General features: G+C 42.3%; 1 protein-coding gene and 1 long non-coding RNA gene across 4 annotated transcripts; both read left to right on the top strand.

Annotated features, from left to right (window-relative positions):
* Positions 1-661: 661 nt before the first annotated feature.
* Positions 662-17,986, top strand: LOC106911989 (GRB2-related adapter protein-like). 2 transcript variants are annotated; one of them, XM_088004196.1, is made up of 5 exons: positions 662-739; positions 835-932; positions 1,095-1,214; positions 17,407-17,716; positions 17,807-17,986. In XM_088004196.1, the coding sequence occupies exons 1-5, from the start codon at positions 662-664 to the stop codon at positions 17,984-17,986; spliced, it is 786 nt and encodes a 261-aa protein (XP_087860322.1). The 2 variants fall into 2 exon arrangements, with proteins under 2 accessions (XP_087860322.1, XP_087860305.1); XM_088004179.1 differs by having other exon boundaries at positions 17,804-17,986.
* On the top strand, positions 13,903-15,483 carry LOC148161033 (uncharacterized). 2 transcript variants are annotated; one of them, XR_015762503.1, is made up of 3 exons: positions 13,903-14,188; positions 14,279-14,509; positions 14,588-15,483. It is a non-coding gene; the product is annotated as an uncharacterized LOC148161033 (long non-coding RNA). The 2 variants fall into 2 exon arrangements; XR_015762496.1 differs by having other exon boundaries at positions 13,903-14,509.
* Positions 17,987-19,745: the final 1,759 nt, after the last annotated feature.

Genomic DNA, 19,745 nt, shown 5'->3' with positions numbered 1-19,745 from the left:
CCAATTAGCACCTATGCCTGCTGAGCCCTGGACCCCATCTCCTGTCTGGCCACTCCAAGGCAGGTAAGCACCGGCAAAAGAAAACAAAGTTAATCTTAAGCAAGCAAATAATACTTTAAAGTCGATATAAATACACATGTTAACTAAATGTGCGCGCTAACATAAAGAACAAATGTATCCAAATCAACTAAAATGTTTTACTTAAACTAAAGTGTTGTGTTTGAATGAAAAAATAAACTGCATAAAAGGGTTACCGACTTCAGAGTGTGGCCATGGATTTGGCCATCACACTCTGTCTATTTTTGGTTATTTTCATTTCTTCCTCTGTGTCAAGTTTTCCATGTCACCACTGTCCCTTGGTTAGAGACTCTTTGTTAAATGCCCAGCGTTTGGAGGGTGCACACTGCTCAGATGGAGACTGAGAGAGCAGTCAGTACTTCTTTATGCTCACAGCCTCTCCACAACTCCATCACATGGACGAACACAGTGACCCATGTTTCAGAATCGCTCACCATTAACTTCAGAGCTGCAGCAGGTCAGCACAAACATGCTGATTATCTCACCCTGCCATCTCTCCACTGTGCTGCGCTACACTGCACTCCACTCCACTCCACTCTACTCACTTGTGAAGTAAAACTGTGGTGGATGCTCACTGTGCACCATGGAGGCTGCGGCTCTCTTCTCTTTCACAGCATCAGAGGCAGATGAGATCAGCTTCCAGAAAGGAGACATCATCAAGGTAAGAATGGAGACATGCTGCATATCTCTGCATATTTGAATGGTTTTTCTGCATCTTCACATGGAGTAACGGAGGCTTGTGGATTTGCACTGTAGGTGGTAGAAATGGAGGAAGACTCTTTCTGGTTCACAGCTGAGATTGAGGGGAAACGTGGATTCATACCTAAGAACTACATCTCTCTGCACCCTCATCTGTAAATAATCTATTATCCAAATTGTGTTAATAAGAAACACTAATTTTTTCTAATGATTTTCTAGATTTGATGTGTCACAGCCATCACTTTTCACTAAAACTAAACATGATTTAGCTAAGAATCATCTGCAGTTAAGTTAATAGTTTCTGTTTGTTTCTTTAGCTGGTTTGCAGGAGCAATATCAAGACTGGAGGCTGAACAACGACTGTGCTGGCAGGATACTGGAGTGTTTCTAGTGAGGGAAAGTGAATCAGCTCCAGGAGAGTTCTCTCTCTCTGTTAGGTCAGTGAATGCACCACACCTTTAAACACTCTTTCTCTTCAGTTAAGGCTAACTCAAAGGGAGTAGTGCTAAAATAGTTCTATGTCATTGTTTTTATGTTTTTCTTCCAAAAAGACAGAATTTATTAACTAGGCCCAAGCAGCGAAGCACTGTGAAGGCCTATTGTAATCGCAGGATTTCTTATTTTTCCAACAAAGCACGCAGCTTTTTGGAGCCTTAAACATATTGAAAAACTCACCAAACGTCACCCAAAATTGTCCCCCAACTAAAAATTTTGGATTCCAGTGGAATCACGCATAGGCGTGGCCAAACTGGTCTACAGTACCCTCTGACGTGAGATAATACAAACCTTATGTTGTAGATATCTAAAATCCATGGCCATCAGGGGAACTGCCCCCGATGGCCATGCAATATTGCAGAGTTGCATGAGCCAACACAACACTACAAAATCCAGCCTTAAGGAACTCCGACCGAATCTCATCCACCCCCGGGGTCCTGCCACCGAGGAGCTCTTTAACCACCTTGGCGACCTCATCCCCAGAGATTGGAGAGTCAGACCCAGAGTCCCCTGGCTCAGCTTCCTCAACAGAAGGCATGTTAGTGGGACTGAGGAGGTCTTCGAAGTATTCTGCCCACCGGCCCACAATGTCCCGAGTTGAGGTCAGCAGCACACCATCCCCACTATAAACAGTGTTGGTGCTGCACTGCTTCCCCCTGCTGAGACGCTGGATGGTGGGCCAGAATTGCCTCGAAGCCATATGGAAGTCTTTTTCCATGGCCTCTCCAAACTTCTCCCACGCCCGAGTTTTTGCCTCAGCAACCACCCAAGCCACATGCCGCTTCACCTGCCGGTACCCATCAGCTGCTTCTGGAGTCCCACAGGCCAAAAAGGCCTGATAGGACTCCTTCTTCACCCTGACAGCATCCCTCACCGAAGGTGTCCACCAACGGGTTCAAGAGTTGCCGCCATGACAGGCACCGACAACCTTGTGGCCACAGCTCCGATAAGTCGCCTCAACAATGGAGGCACGGAACATGGCCCACTCAGACTCAATGTCCCCCTCCTCCCCCGGAATGTGTTCAAAGTTCTGGTGGAGGTGGGAGTTAAAGCTCCGTCTCACAGGAGACTCTGCCAGACTTTCCCAGCAGACCCTCACAACACGTTTGGGCCTGCCAGGTCTGACCGTCATCCTCCCCCACCACTGGAGCCAACTCACCACCAGGTAATGGACAGCTCCACACCTCTCTTCACCCAAGTGTCCAAGACATACGGCTGCAGATCCGACGAAACGATGACAAAGTCAATCATCGAACTGGTGTCCTGGTGCCAAGTGCACATATGGACACCCTTATGTCCGTTCCTCCCAACCACGCCCCTCCAGGTCTCACTGTCATTGCCCACATGAGCGTTGAAGTCCCCCAGCAGAACAAGGGAGTTCCCAGGAGGGGCACTCTCCAGTACCCCCTCTAAGGACTCCAAGATAAAGAAGAGTGAGTAATCTGAACTGTTGTTCGGCCCATAAGCACAAACAACAGTCAGAACCTGTCCCCCCACCCGTAGGCGGAGGGAGGCTACCCTTTTGTTCACCGGGGCAAAACCCCAACATACAGGCACCGAGATGGGGGGAAACAAGTATGCCCACTCCTGCCCGGCGCCTTTCACTGTGGGGAACTTCAGAGTGGAAGTATGTCCAGCCCCTCTCAAGGAGACTGGTTCCAGAACCAGAGCCATACGTCGAGGTGAGACCAACTATTTCTAGCCGGATCCTTGACAGGTTCCGGCTAGAACCACACACCAGTTCCGGCTCCTTCCCCACCAGAGAGGTGACATTCCATGTCCCAAGAGCCAGCTTCTGCAGCTGAGGATCGGACTGCCAGGGCTCCCTTCCTCTGCCACCTCTCATCACACACTGCACCCAAAAAATGTATTGTGTAACATTAAAACATGCCTGGCTGCAACTGCATTGATGGGAGCTCTTCTTCTCTTCAGTGTTTGTTAGCTTATTGGCGCAGCTCCACGCTCCTGCTACTGGTAGCTTCACCGCATCAATTCAGCGTTACACCGGTTGATGACGTTGCTGTTATTCACTTGTCTGGTGTCTGATTTTTCAAATATTTTATGTTTTATTGAGGATTTTTGTGCATATGTTTTGGCAGTGCTGTAGGGTTGCCACCTTTCAGAAATAAAAATAAGGGACGCCCTTATTTTTAAAGACTAAAAAAACAAACTTCAGCTTCGTTGTTTTTTTTCTTCGCTGCTCTCTGCTTCATGCTGTCACGGTTGCTAGGCAACATGAGTTACGCTGAGGTGGCGGCGGGGACTGTTGGTGAAGGGTAGACCTGTCCAAATTCACAGCTTTTCTCTTCCGGTCTTAGTTTATGCATGGCTTTGGAAGGACCCGGTCTATGCAGACCGATCCTTCGAAGGATGCAGACCTTGAATTTGGACACAGCTTCTGATTTTGTCTTGATTTGATTTTGTCTTGTTTTTTCCTAATAACGTCACCATGGTTACTTGAAATGTCAACAGATGTAATAGTATACTACATGAGAACAAGCCGCACATTTTGATATATATTGTGAGGGTGCACACTGCAGTTCGGGCCACATTAAAGGTAAAAGCAAGCGGCAGTTTATTTTAGGTGAAGAATAATAGTGCAAGGTTCTCCTATGCATTACTATGGCAGGGCCCAATAAAAACAATGTTGGGTTTACTTCAGGCTTTAATTAGAGGCCTGAGCCTCTAATTAAAGTTAATCAGTCGGATTGGATGGAGCTCAGACATGTCTATGGACTCGGTCCAGGTCGGGTTGTATTTTTTAGGTTGTATTTTTATTTATTTATCTATTTTTTAAGAAGCTGAGTACAGAGACCTGGTGAACCACTTTGTGTCATAGTGTGGGAACAATCATCTCAACTTGAATGCAAACAAAACAAAGGAGATGATTGTTTGATGGAAATAGGGTTCAATCAAACCCTATTTCCATCATGGGAGAAGAAGTGGAGGTGGTTGAGGAATATAAAGACCTCGGTGTTTATCTGGACAACAGACTGGACTGGAGATGCATTAGTGAAGCCACCTAAGGGACAGAGTAATTGTACTTCCTGAGGAAGATAAGATCATTCAAGGTTTGAACCTAGATGCTGCAGATCTTCTTTAAGTTTGTTGTTGAGAGCATCATGTGTTCTGCTGTCATCTGCTGGGGCAGCAGCATTTGTCTCTCTGTTTGTCTATATCTATTTATCTAAAAAAAAATGCTTTGGGGGAGTCCTTTTAAAATCTTAAAATCTTTTAGATATGACACAATTTGTCATATCCAAAAGGTAACGTCAAAATCTTTCTAAAGATCCATCACTCAAACTGTTGTCATTTAGTCTGCTTTTCTTTATCTGTTGAAGTCTCTATTTAAACCCCTAATGTTTTAAATGTTGTCAATTATGTTGTCATTTCGAATCTGTGTTTTTACACCTGAAAAAAGTGGTCATCTTTCCTGAGGAGCTAGTCTGAAATGCCAGAAGACAAGTTGCAAATGGATCGAACAGTCCAGACAGTAGTTCTGTCAGAATCTCATGTTTACTGTGTAGATAGTCTGATGATTGTTTTCCATCCACATCTAACACACATTCACCAGTACTTGAACGTGTGTTAAGCCCATCAGAGCGAGGACAGTTTAAATGTGCTCAATGAGAACTCAATGCACCAAAAATATCTCTCTGACACACACATTAAGCACAGCGAGGATGAAGTGCTGTTATTTGGGTCAACAGCAAAGTGACATGGGACTCATTTAATCACTGAGGGTAAATGAAATGTGTTCAATAATCAGGGCACTGCGTAACACCAGGCAGCTTTTTAATTATCCATAGGTATGCTATGCAACTAGTGTATGCCAAAAAAAATCACACATTATTGTTTTTAATGAAACATCTGTTTGCCTACAATAGCTTGTAAAATTACATAGAATGATGCCCCAGTAGATTATATATAGTAGGCTGCCCCAGTCATTGTTGACTCATGATTGCTAAAAACGTTACAAAACCGACTGAATATAATAAGGGAGCGGAGAAGGGGGAGGGGAACCAGTCATTCTGTCCCCAGTTGATGTTTTATCAGTTTGTTTCTGATAAGCGGAGGGTTCCATCCTAGCCAGACATCCCTGAGCCTGTTCTTCTGAAGTGATGATCACATTGTTGTCCTTGTTGATAAAATTAGAAATGTTTGCAGTGAGCAGCCTTATTCCATGTTTGTTAAGATTGCGTCCGCCTCTTCCAAAGAGGTGAAAGCGCTGCCAGTAGATCCAGAGGTTATGAAGGTTACTGAGCTGGCAGAGCTTTAATCAGCTTTAATCAGCCATTTGTAGAGGTGTGCCGATCGATCGGTCACCGATCATAATCGGGCCGATTTTCGTGAAAAAGTGCATGATCGGTGATCGGCGATCATTGTCTCTTTTACCGATACCGATCACCTGCTTCTCAATTCGCAGCCTGCCTGTGCAGCTGGTCTCCTCTTTCCTTCACTCTGTGCAAACGCGCAACAACAAATCCTAAGCGATGTGTAACTATAACGCACTGAGTGAATGGGGAAGTTTGCGTGTTGTGGGGAAAATTGAAGCAGGTCAAAAATGCATCAACACAACGAAGCTAATACGACACAAAAACAATGCCATACTTGACGGAGTTTGGCTACATCGAGGTTCACTGCAGTAAAAAAGACATACGGAGGATCAGATAGCAGGTAAAGCAGCGCACAGCTACAAACACTCACCCGGATTAGCATGACGGTCAGAAAGCTAAACAAATAACCCGCAAAATTATTTAAGTCTTCGAGCTGCGATGTAAGACGCTGGTTCTGCTCTCCTGTTGAACCGCTGCTACGCTACAGGTAGTAATATCTGACAGACGGAGCTTCGCTTCTGCTCCACCTGGTAGTGACTCTCACACCGAACCTCTGCTTAAAGCTGCAGCATCTAACTTAAAAAATAAATTTTACATACGTATTAAAACTTTCGCTGTCCTAACATGAGACAGATAATCTCTGAAAAAATAATCGATCTCCTTCCTGTTCTGCATAATTACTCCGCTCAGTCAGAAACAGCCAATCAGAGCTAGCAGTAATCAGCTAGCCGCCATGCTATCAGGAAGTTTTCATTCAGTAACTCTGGATTGTTTATTGTAATGGATCCTGTTTTTGCCTTTGAATGTTAAGTTTTATACTTGAACTTCTTGGCATTGTTGAGAGGTTTTATTTTGGCTCTTTGCATTATTTAGCCTCTTCAGAGCCTTCATATGTTATCAGTCTGTTAAAGACAGTATTATCAATACCAGTACAATTTGCACAAAGCCTGTTTTGTTTAGTTTTCTTCTTGGAAAAAGTTATTAAAAACAAGTTTTTGTCTAAATTAAGGTGAATTCATGGTTCCTTTTTCCACATAATGTAACCGGTAGTGTTTATGATAATAAATAAATAAATAATAATTATGTGATCGGTATCGGTGATCGGTATCGGTGTATCGGCCCTCATGGGTGATCGGTATCGGCAGGAAAAAACCTGATCGGCACATCCCTAGCCATTTGTTTATCATATCCAGCCTGAAGAGTTTTTCGTCTCCCCATTGAGGCGATGGAATTGGACCACTGAGAAATAACTTAATTTTTAATGTTCCCATAGTGTTCAGAAGAATATTAAAGTCCTTTTTCAGAATCTCAGATTTTTGCTTTGCCAGATCGTTGGCTCCAACATGCACAACTAAAGTCTCCATGTTTGGCTGATCAGCGGTTAGAGAGTGCACTTTGTGAGTCAAATCAGATACAGTGTCACCAAGAAAAGAAACCACTCTCGTTTTCTTGGGATTGCAAACATGACTGATTCCATTTACTGTTTCATCTCCAACAATAAGCACTCTTTGCATACCTTTCGTTTTCCTGGTGGTCATTTTGTCCTTCGGAGCTTTGGTGGATGGATGTGTTGGCTTTGCCTCATTGTTGATGTTTGAAGGTGAGGTTTTCACTCAGAGGCTCAGGCTGAAGTGCAGAAAATCTGTTTTTCAGTGAGATTCCCACAGAGTCGGAATGTTTTGAGGCTTGGGCTGGTCGCTTTGTCCTTCAGAGCGGGATCTGTGGAGATGTTTTGGTTCCAGCTGCTTGTTCACTTTTCTTTGGCGGAGCAGGAGTTGAAGTTGAAGGTGGGTTTCAGCTCAGAGCCGGCCATGCTGATTCGTCCAGGTGAGGGGTTCTCCCTGTTAGTTGTCTCATGGGATCCGCAGTGTGAGACTTTTGTTTCAGCTTGGCACCCTGAGTGTTCCAGGGTGAGCTGCTTGGTGCGGGGTGTACAACCTCTTCTACAGCTACCTGCCGTCTGTACAGCTTGTTAAGAGAGGAAAAATTCTTGAACTTTAAAAACCTTTTGACTCATTAAATCCTCTTATGCCTGGGTTCATAAAAATGCTGTGCGCAAAGACTGAGATCACGCAGAGATAACAGCGTCACAATAATCAGTATTTATTCAAGACAGATGCATACTATCACCAGACAAACACATCACAAAACATCAGAAACCTTAGAGCACAAACAACACATGAATTTACCTGAGAGAGAAAAAGACAAAAGATGGAAACGACAAACAAAAAGCAAAGACGTCTTTGGAGAAGTTGCAAGAGCAAAATATGATTTGTTACTTCTGTGTAGAAAGTTTTATAATAAAAGGCGTATTCTTATCTTTAATTTATTCAAATAAGGCGTATCTTTGCTCATCCAACCAGGAGCTGTCTCTGACCCTCTATCTGAAGCCTAAAACCCCTGCCGTGTTTACGGCCTTTCACAAATGAGTGTGAAAAGCTGGAAATTCTCCTGTATTGTTTTCCCACAGACAAAAGGCAGTTCAAATGATCCTAGCAAACCATCTGCTGTAACTACAAGTAACATAAAGGCCAATAGGCCAGAATACATTACTAATTTCAAAACCACAATTAGGGCATTTGAATCAAGACAAGATAAGTTTTAAAACTAGCTCATTTTAAATTTATTTTCTCAACAAGCTACAGACGTCAGTTTTTGTTTTTTTTTTACCAGCTTTTTTAATTTTTTTTACCGTTCTTTCTGAAAGAACTGTAAAAAAAAATAAAAAAAGCTGGCGCCTGTAGATACCAGTATTTTACTGGAAATCTACCTTTTCAATCCTGTAATTACCTTTTAAAGTGTTGTACTGCAAGTAAATACTGTAATAAAGCCAACACACCGCAGATGTAGTACCGTCAACAGGGTTTATTAGAAATAAGAGCGAGCTGCTATTCCTTAGTCTGCACCTCGCCTCTCTAACAAACCGTTACACTCAACTGAATAGCTTCACTGCTGACACACACTGAAATCTCCGCTCTTCCGGTGTTCTGTCAGATCAGCATCAGTCCTGGTCCTCCAGCTCCCGTGATGCCCCCCCCACATGACAGGTCCATCACATGTGAGTGGGAGTCAGCAGAGTCAGCCCATTACACTCTCTACATAACAATGATCACAATGAAACTTTATATTGGTCAATCGTTTTATTTTAAATATGCTGTAGGAGCCGTAGTTTGACGACTGTTATAAATATCTCCACGTTTTGCGAACACAGGGGATTAGCTCAGTTTTTGTCGCTTGTTTTTAGGAATTGCAGCGGCTGCAGTGCGCCATAATAAAGGTACAATAAAGCTGATAAATAGGTGAAGAACCAAACAAGACAGAACCACTTCTGATTGTTTGCCAAACCAAACATCCAATAAAAGTTCCACCACTACTGAGGCACTGGGGTCATGTTTCTCGACACGGGCAAAAGAAGGTTCAATGTCCAAACTTATTGATTGTTCTTGGTGATTTATTTTCCTCTTTCACCAAACAATTACAGAGATCAAACTTTCATTTGTTCTCATGCTACTGTAGCAGGAAGAAGCCTGCCTCAATATTCAAAACACCTGGCCCCTAATCACCTCATGATGGGTGGAGAGTATATAGGGAGACTTTCTCACCTGGTTGCTTATGCTGGCATTTGCTCACGTGTCATTGGGAAGGTTGCTTGGGTAGCATCCAGGTCTTAAACTCTAACATCAGTAAGGAATGTTTCTCCTGCATAAGACCTACAAATTCAGTGTTTTTGACTTGAATTGTTTAAATCTAGAAACCATTGGAAGTCTCCTGCTTGGTATTGGGGTGTGGCTGTAATTCACCCTCCCCACTGCAGTTTTCACATAAAACAGGTATGTATTGTTTTATTGCACCCATACAGCTCCATAACACCAAAATTAACATTTATATATAGAACATATTGGAAAGCTGATCCTCCTGCTGTGGGCCGGAAAGGATCCTCTGGTTTGGGGTGAAGTCATCCAGCTCTGGTAGGTGACGATGGTCTCCTCTGGCTTCCATCTTCTGTAAATCACCTACTAACCTTTTGATTCAATTCCAGCTCTGACACTGCTGCAGCTCACTGGAGACTCTGCTGTTTTGTTTCACTGTTTTTTTGTTTTGTTTGTTTGTTTAGTTTACTTTGTTTCATTTTTGTAACTGCTTTGTTTAATTTGTTTTGTCTCGTTAGGTTTCTTAGTGTTGGGTTTTCTTTGGTTTAAATTAGAGGTGTGCCGATCGATCGGTCACCGATCATAATCGGGCCGATTTTCGTGAAAAAGTGCATGATCGGTGATCGGCGATCATTGGCTCTTGTTGCCAGTACCGATCATCTCATTTCCAACCTGCCTGTGCAGCTGGTCTCCTTATTCCTTCACTCTGCGCAAACGTGCAGCAACAAATCCTAAGCGATGTGGAACTATATCGCACTGAGTGAATGGGGAAGTTTGCGTGTTGCGGAGGAAATTTGAAGCAGGTCAAAATGCATCAACACAACGAAACTAATACGAGTACAACATAAAACAATGCCATACTTGAGGAGTTTGGCTACATCGAGGCTCACTGCAGTAAAAAAGACATACGGAGGATCAGATAGCAGGTAAAGCAGCGCACAGCTACAAACACTCACCCGGATTAGCATGACGGTCAGAAAGCTAAACAAATAACCCGCAAAATTATTTAAGTCTTCGAGCTGCGATGTAAGACGCTGGTTCTGCTCTCACTGTTGCTACGCTACAGGTAGCAACAGCTAACCCTAACCCCTAACCCTAGCTTCGCTTCTGCTCCACCTGGTAGTGACTCTCACACCGAACCTCTGCTTCAAAGCTGCAGCATATAACTTAAAAAATAAATTTTACATGCGTATTAAAACATTCGCTGTCCTAACATGAGACAGATAATCTCTGAAAAAATAATTTTCCACATAATGTAACCGGTAGTGTTTATGATAAAAAAATAATAATAATTGTGTGATCGGTATCGGTGATCGGCCCTCATGGGTGATCGGTATCGGTATCGGCAGGAAAAAACCTGATCGGCACATCTCTAGTTTAAATGTTACTTTGGAACATGTTTGTTTTTTGTGTGGCCTCCAGCCTTGCTGTGGGTAGCAGCCATGGGTTCTTTTAGATTATTCTATTAAAGTATTGATATTTTTAACTGGTTATGTTTGAGGTAACCTCATTTTAGTCTCTGGCCAAGTTTGAATTGTAGTATTTGTTTTTTTGTATTTGTTTGTTTAACCCCACCCTTTTGTCTCCAGGCTGAGAGCTGAAGGTAGTGGGAGGGCCCTCCAGGGAGACTGGAACTGTGTGTTGTGTGAGTGGCCGGTGTTGGGATTTCTTCATGATTGAATGCTTGTTCACAAGTGTTTGGGGTAATTTATTTTGGATTTATACATTTGTTAGGAACAAGTTCCCATTTGGACCGCCCTCCCCTGCTGGTAGGCCTCAGTACTGTACAGTCCCTTCCTATTGTGTTCCTTATGTTTTGATTGTCTTTTTAACATGAAACAATAAAATGTTTTTTTTTTTTTTTTTTGGAAGTCTGGTTGTCCTTGGTCACGAACCTCAAGCCTACTGGCAGTTGACAACTTCTGGTTACTGTGAGGAGCAGAGTATCAGATCCCTACCTTAGTGTTACCACACTACCACTCTTGCTCTGGTAAAAACCATCGGCCCCAAACCCAAATGCCTGCTGGTCCTTCACCAGGCCCCTGCGCTTATAGACAGTGGTCTGACCCACATTACTTCCTGTCTAAATTTAGAAAATAATAAAACAAATAAAATCAACAATTATCAACCTACAAATAAACTCTGTAATACAAAAAATGGAAATTTAAGAATAAAGTAACAAAACTCAAATGGATAAATAAAAAATAAAAAAGGCTCCAACTTCTATTCCGCCTTTTCTCGCTCTGTATGTCGGTATTACACGACCCGTTGCCATGGCAACCGACAAACAGCTCAACGATAGAGCAGAGATTACCGATCAGGGGAATCAATACCAAAAATATTTCCCACACAAAAAAGTAGCAAAACCACTAAAACAGAACATCCAGTCTGTTGCATTATGTCGTCAGGCTTAATGTTTATATTGTGATAAGTTTTCGCCTGATCACCGCGGTGGTTGATTAACTGATTTAAACAGCTGCTCTACTGATGACTTGGTGGGCAGGTTGTTTAGTGCTAACTGAACCAAGACACACCGAACTGTGCAGCACATGCTAAGGCTATCAAAGTCAATAGCAGGCCAGCAACAGTTAGGCTAGTATAACTGACCCACTGCTCACTTGTTCAATCTTTAAATTAAAACGTTTTCCTCACCTGTGAAATCTGAAGCCCTTGTTTCCATTATCTATGGTTGAATTAACTGCTAAACATTGCGTCCGTTGTTCTGATTTTTTGCGTGATTGTAGTAGTTTCCTGACCACCGATGTTCCTGACTCAATGGACAGCAATGGCGTATGTGTGACTTATAAGTCACGTAATGTCCAGTCCAGTAATGTATATATCCATCAATGCTGCTGGCGCTCTGTCCTTCTCTCGCACTTCCCGCTACTTAGCAGTGGGTGTCAGGTTACATTGTGTTGCATTCAATGTTGTCGGAAAAAAGCGTTTTATGCGCTTAATGTCCGATTTGCAATAACTATTGAATTCATTGTCGCTAGCTGGGGTGGCAACAGGGGTGGCAAGACTCTCGTTTGGGGTGGCAACTGCCACCCCATGCCACCCCAGTAGATCCGCCCCTGACTGGCTGCGGTACGTATGGCCATCACCGATTCGACCGGACTCATGGAGGTTCGGTGTCGCTGTCGCTGTTACCACCACACCAGACTCTACACAGCACAGTGGATGCCAAACAGGTGTTACACAGTCCGACCTGAGTTGAGTGTCATTCACTGTTTCATTTATGAAGCTGAAGGCAGCAGCAAAACACCAGCTGCTACGGCCAATTCTGTTCTCTTCCTCTGTTTGGTTCTCATCTTCAACACCTCTTCTGATTTCTACGTTCCGATCGGTTTCAATGCGCTCCGTTTCAAATTAAGGCTTTATAACGTTACTCATCATTGTTTTGGCTGGAGGAGCCAGGCAGTTGGACCATTACACGTCATTTACCCAGAATGTATTGCAGCGTGAACAACATGGTGACATTCCTGTGAAAATATTTTATTAAAATTTATAAAAACTAAATACCCTACAGTAGAGGTTCCCAAACTGTGGGGCGCGCCCCCTAGGGAGGGGGCGGGAAGTCGTCTGGATAAAAAAAAAAACAAAACAAAACAAAAAAAAAAACATGAACGCTGTAATGCACTGGGTTTTTACCTTAGAATGGCCAACTCTCTGTTATTCCTATGTCAATTTGATACAGCCTGAGCTTCCACACTTCCCATATCTTTGTCCTCTGTCACTTTTATCAGCAGTTAAAACTGTTTAATCCGTTGTTAACATGTGGTAACCTGTTTTTCCGAGCCGCCTTTAAACGCAACATGAGCGCTACTACGCTCGCGCTACCTGTGCAGCAGTGAGGGAGACCTGCTGCTGCTGTGCAGAGCTACACAGGTGTGTTAGAATCATGGCAGCAAACCAGCAAAACGCAAAGAACTTTTCACAGTTTTTCCCCAAACTAACAGATTGAGTTGAGTAAAGCTGTTGGATGCAGGTGATGTTAGCTCTCTAGCAGGAAGTGAATCATTAGAAGTCAAAATTGTAGATCAAAGAAGAACGCGTTAATTTTCATTTAGAACAACCACATGCTAGCAGCAGGCACGACGGAGAAATGTTTTCAAACTCATATGGTGCAGCTTTTAAGTTGAGGGCTGTCGATCTGGCACTACAGGAGGGAAATAAAGCCGCTGCACTTAAGCTTGGTGTGAACAAAACCATGGTTAGTAGTGGCTAGCGGCGTAATCATGTATTTTTCTTACCACTAGATGGCAGTAGATACAGAGCATTTTACATTAAAACAAGAGAATTAGTGATTCGTGAATGTTACAGGCATAGACATCAATACGTAGACCCCTCATGGAGCGCTGAGTCGTACGTAACAGCGTCCGCCATCTTCTATGTGGCAGCAGGGCGATCGGAGCTCCTTAAGTCCTGTGCTGTGTGGACTTGTTTCAACCGTTTTACGAAACAAACTGGATTCATTGGCATTACCTTCCCCAGGTAAGGATGAAAGATCAGAATTACTTGACTTTGCAGCCAGAAACTAGCTTATAAACAACCGAAAAATATTTCCTATGTAGTTTAATTGGCCCGAAATAACCGCTGATTGTTAGCGTAGCAGCTAATGTTTTCATACTGTTTTCTAATGAGAGAGAGCTGATGAGAAACTACTGTTAGAGGAGAAGTTCATTAAAAACCAGAGGATTTAGTGAGGAAAGATCAGTCAGGTGTTGGGTACCAGGTTGTGGGGTTAGTTTTGTTTTCCTTTTCAGCATCACCGACTATCCAGAAGAGGGCGCCAGTGGTTCGGTTTTGTCAGGAGGGCGCTGACAGGTTCAACAGGAGTCACCTGATTGATATCATCATCACCTCCCAGGAGGAGTATATTAGCAGCGGGCTTCCAGCACTTCTCTGCCAGAGTGTTTGCCTTTAGTGGTACATCAGGCTCCTGAGTCACCATTCAGAGTAGTTTCCAGGTTTCTTCGTGCAGTTTTTGATCAGTCTCTTGTCACTCTTTTTTTTCAGGACGCCTTCAAGTGTCCCTGGAGTCCCCAAGTCCTACTAGCTTTGGATTACCCTTTGAAAACTCCTCTCCAGGTGGGAGCTCGCTTCGCACCGCTGGTCCTCTACGCCTCCACTCTGATCTACCTGTCCGCCCTCCAACGCCACGTCCGTCGTCGGCCTTCCAACGTCCACTTCTCTAACTCCATTACTTGGAACCAGTCCCCTCCGCAGCTCCAAAGTTCTCTACTACAAGTAAGCACTAAACTATATTCCAGGAGTTTGGTCGTTCCCCACCGTCATTCAACTCACCATCTCCCCTTTCGCTTGCAGCCGCTCCGGAGTTCCTGGTCGCTGTCACCCTTTCAGTAGCTCTGTCAAATCACTTGTACATATTGTAAAATAAACTATTGCATTTATTCCTCCTCTCCGTGAGTGTTCCTGCATGTGGGCTCGAAACAAAACCCACCATGACATCAGGATCAGAGCTGGAGCTGCTGTTCTTCAGTCTGTTTCCAGCTCAGCTTCACCATGTCAGTATTTAGCTATAAAGATGCTACGAGTCAGAGCCCAACATGCTGAAAATGTCTTATGAATGTGAAGGAAACATATATGTATTTTCTGTTACACTTTTGGATAATTTCTCTTTTATCCTTGGTTTAGCCTGTGAACCAGGACGTCTCAGAAGTCATTGAGTTCTCCCAGTGAGACCAGCAGACTGAAGCCCTGCCTGTGGCCAGTGTTCCCAGTATAATAAATAAATGTTTTATTCTTTCACTTTTTGTGTATTTTTAAATATCTCAATCTGAAGTATTAGTGTGTTAATGTTGCTTATATAATGAAACAAAAAATAATTTACTCTGTTAGAATTATTTTCACTCTTTGCTGTCAATAGCAGAGTTGATATACTGTAGTAAATATTTTTTCTCTGGAAAAAAGTAAAAAAAATATGTACTTTAATGTTTGACAATGACTGATTTATAAATCAATAGTCATTTCTCAATAACGTATAAAAATATACAGGAAAATTATTTGTTTCTTGTCTTGAAACGTTAAATGTACATTAAATTATGGAATTATGTAAATATGTTCTTTAAACACTGTAAATATGTGTCTGTTCATCAATGTAAATATAGAAATTATCAGAATCATTTCTATCAAATAAAACATTGTGCTCTTTATTCAGAAATGCCCCAAAACAATTAAATAATCACATCAAAAGTTAGAAACTCTATCTTTAGTCATTTCTTTGATTGCCAAATATATTAATGTGTGTGAGAAAATGTGTCAATGGCAGGTATTAACTTAAAATACTTTGTAGAACGGCACTTTATAAAGTTCAGTCCATTTACTTGTATTAGCTTACTGGCACATATTCCACATTCAATATGGCGGACGCAGCAATGGGCTGACCCGCTTCATGAGGCGTCTACTTATTAATGTCTATGGTTACAGGTAGTGGTGAGATCATATCTAGCAAGACTGACGACAGTGATGGAAAAGACAGTGAAGCTCAGCAGTAGTTGAAAGAACATGGGTCCATTTCCCACAACATGTCTGTGTGAAGTGAGCTTCTCAAGCCTGGCTACTATAAAAACTGAAACCAGAGAGACTGAGAGCTGTTGAGGAAGAGCTTTGTCCTTCTTCAATTTCTGCCAGGAAATCAGCTGTTTTCATCCAAACATGCACAGGTTTCATACTAGACGGGTAAAATATACAGATATTGACATTTTGTACATGCAAATCTTCATATTGTAACAATGAAATCTTTCCGAAATATTATTGCTTCTTTCAGAATAAGAATTATTTTCTTTATTCCAGCTATAAAAATGCTTGTGGATTAGTTTGTAAAACACTTTGAAGTTTTCTACAACTTCTTTAAATTTAAGACCACAGTGTTGTGGGACTGTTCAGGTGTTCAGGTGTATTTTTGAAGTGGACATGTTACGTGCAATTTGAAATAAGAAATGTAAAATGTAATAAAAATACATTTTTGTGTTTATTTGATTCCTATTCAAGACACTTTGATAAGAATGACTATATATGTAATATAGGCGGCTACAGAGTATCTTTGTTTACATTTTTGGTTGGTGGTGTGCCTCGAGATTTTTTCAATTAAAAAAAGTGTACCTTGGTTCAAAAAAGGTTGAAAAACACTGGATTATGTCCAGCTACGTACAATAATTCTGCCCCCAAAAAAGTCGATTACACCCCCCCCCCCTCCCAATTTGCGCCCCTCCCTGGCGGGTCACGCTGCCTGGCTGCCTGTACGTGTAAGTGCCACTAGCACCATCCTGCCTCAGCTCCCCGCTGGACTCGCGTCTCTCTTTTGTCCCCAGTGTTCCGAGCCAGACTCCCAGTGTGGGTTTTGTTTCTGTCTTGGACACCTGCATTATCACGCTGTTGCCACTAGTTGTAAATAAAGCTAAAGAACTGTTCTGATCTCCTGATGGTGTTTCTGCATGTGGGTTAAACAGATTCCCAAAAGCATAACAACATATCAAATATGACTTCAAATATATTTTATTTCCTGATTTAAGTTTCTGTTTGTTTGTATGAAGTTTTCAGCACTCAGCCTCTGTACCTCCATTGCTGCGGCTCCAGTGACATTGTGACTGCGGTTGCCCTACCTGCTTGGTGGAGGTGTGACCACAGCATTTAGAAAATGTATAGCCGAAAGGCTAAACCTGATTTAAGTTAGGGGATAGGGTTAGGGGGTTTTAAGGTTATTATGCATACAAAACAAAAAGTATTTGACAACAGTCATTCAGTCGCCACTCAACCACTGTAGCGACTGAATTACTTTGCCTCTTTAGAAGCTGAAATTGTTTACCAGCTACTGGGTTAATGTCTTTGAATTTTTCACATCACCCTGTGGATTATAGATTCAATTCAGTTCATTTATAAAGTTCCACTTCACAGCAAATGTTTCTCAAGGCACTTCACTTAAAACGATCCTGGTGATGAGCTGTCATAAAAGGTTTGTGTTCTTTTTTTCCCCCACACCAGGTATGCGCAGAATGGCTTGAGTGAATTCCTGCAAACAAAGAAACAGACACCAGGAATGAAGGCGAAGAAGATGATGGAGCAGAATAAAGCACAGATACCTGCCTTTCTTCACCTGACTCTTATGCTCCTCTCTCATTTGGCAGCTATGGTGACAGGGTGGAGCACTTCAGGGTCCTGGAGGACGGTGGTCAGTATTACATCTGGGATAAGGCATTCTGCTCCCTCAACCGCCTAGTGGAGTTCTACAGAGCACACAGCATTGCCATGGAGAAAGTGGTCCACCTCAGGCATTACCCCTCCTCCCTTCACTTGAACTCACATCTTGGACGCAACCCCTACCCCAACCCATATAACAGCAACTCGCTGGAGTCCATTCACTCAGCCCACTGCCACCCTAACCAGTCTCCAAGAGACTGGCAGACCTCTGCACATTCACTCAAACCAGTTTTAGAGGTATGACACATAACAAGAAGTCACTTCTTCTCATCACCAGCTGATAATTGCACACCTGTGTGTCTGACACCATGGTTTGTCTTTCAGCAGAAGCCTCAGGTGGCCCGTGCTCTCTGCGACTACACCCCCTCCCAGACCACCCACCTCCACTTCCAGCGCGATGAAATCATTGACCTGCTGGATTGTTCCAGCTCCCTCAGCTGGAGGGGACGCTGCCGCGGCAGAGTGGGCATCTTCCCTCCAGAGCTTGTCCAACCACTGCTCCATTAACTCCATATCAGATATTTGGTGTCTATGATGTTTATGCTTCTCAGTCAGGATCGGTGGTGGTTCTTGCATGAATGATAAATTGGGCAGCCCCCTTCCTGCTATCCCTCAACCAGTGAAAATGCATTTCTGGGACAAGATCAAACGCATTACAGTACCACACAAGGTATGTAAGATAGTCTTCCTTTGCACAGCAGCAAGCACGTAAATGCAAATAGAAACTTTGTCCAAAGTGCTTGGACAGATTTGTTTTTTAATCTGGTGCTTGTGCTCTCTTTCTACTGCTGCCCTGGGCCACTGCCCTATGGCCCAGATCAAAAAGCACCACTGGTCAGGATATACCCCACTGTCAACTGTTACACCTACATTAACTTGACTCCATTTCTTTGAAAGTGCAGGATGAAAGCCTTTAAATTTATATATATATATAATATATATATATATATATATATATATATATATATATATATATATATATATATATATATATGGTATGACACAGATAATCTGTGAAAAAAATTGAGCTCCTCTGCCTTCTCCCAGTTCTAACTATAAACAACCAATCAGAACCAGGCGGAGGGTTTTGGCGCAGTCAATCATGCTTTTGTATGCACTGCTCATCTTGATGGAGAGTAAATGGTTTTCCTGGAAAAATAAGGTGCTTCTCTGCCATTATCACATTGAACAGTACATACACGAGGTTGATTGATAGTGCTAAGACCCTCGTTCTGGTTCTGATTGGTGGTTTTTGGTTTTGGTTGGTTAGTTGTTTTTGGTCAGATAGAAGTAGAGCACAGGGAGGAGATCGATCTTTTCACAGATCATCTATCTCATATTATGCTGGCACCACATGGTGACAGTTTTAACAAATATGTAAAAACATATTTCTTATTAAAGTTACGTAGTTCAGCTCTCAAGAGTAGTTGGTAGAACAGGGGTGTCAAAACATTTTGTCACATGGATTAAAATTGTCAAGTCAAAAGGACATAAGGAGCAAGAAACATTATATCGTTAATAAAAACTTATGTTGTGATATGTTCTTTACCTCCCTGATAATGTAATAGTTTCATTAAACAAATGAGGTAGCCAGTTTTTGTTGGAAAGAAATGTGTAAACTTGAGAAGGGTTTTGCAGATTGGTCCTGTTAAAAGAAGTATTTGCCAGGTATGTTTTGAATAACAAACATTTAGTCAGTTCAGAGCAAGAAAAGCAGGATTTATTTCACTCTATATTTGGAACTGGATAGATTTGGTCCTTACAAAAGAATGCAAAAAGTGTGGTTATTTAGAGATGAATACATCCAAACCTCTCTTGTAAAAATGTATTAAAGCTTATAAAAAAAGCTTATAAATAATAAATTAACCTTGATTCCAGCAGCATAACTGTATACATGTATAAAAAAAATTGAATAAGATGTTTGGAAATAATTACTATTTTTTTACCATCATTACCAATACCACACTTCAAAAGGTAAACTTCCTGTTAACACTGACATGAAGGTATTAACACACTCCTCCTCTTCATGTCCCCTTCATGTCAATAGCATTAGCCAAACATTAGCCAAAGTTGGACTATGTGGAAGATCTTTTGCAATTCCTCTTTGCCCAAAGTTTTCCATTTTTTAAGTTTTTAATAACAATAACCACTTCAGTAAATACAAAGTTCTCCAAGCAACACTCAACATTTTGCATCAGAACTAGAAGAGAATGTTGACTTCTCCCATTTGTTGTACTTTTTTTGTTTTACCACACTATTTATTTTG

Source organism: Poecilia mexicana, unplaced genomic scaffold (genome assembly GCF_051168715.1).
Source record: "Poecilia mexicana isolate PSO_F unplaced genomic scaffold, ASM5116871v1 scaffold_1, whole genome shotgun sequence".
NCBI lineage: Eukaryota > Metazoa > Chordata > Actinopteri > Cyprinodontiformes > Poeciliidae > Poecilia > Poecilia mexicana.
Note: the sequence above shows the minus strand (reverse complement) of the source record. Positions and strands in the feature narration are given on the sequence as shown.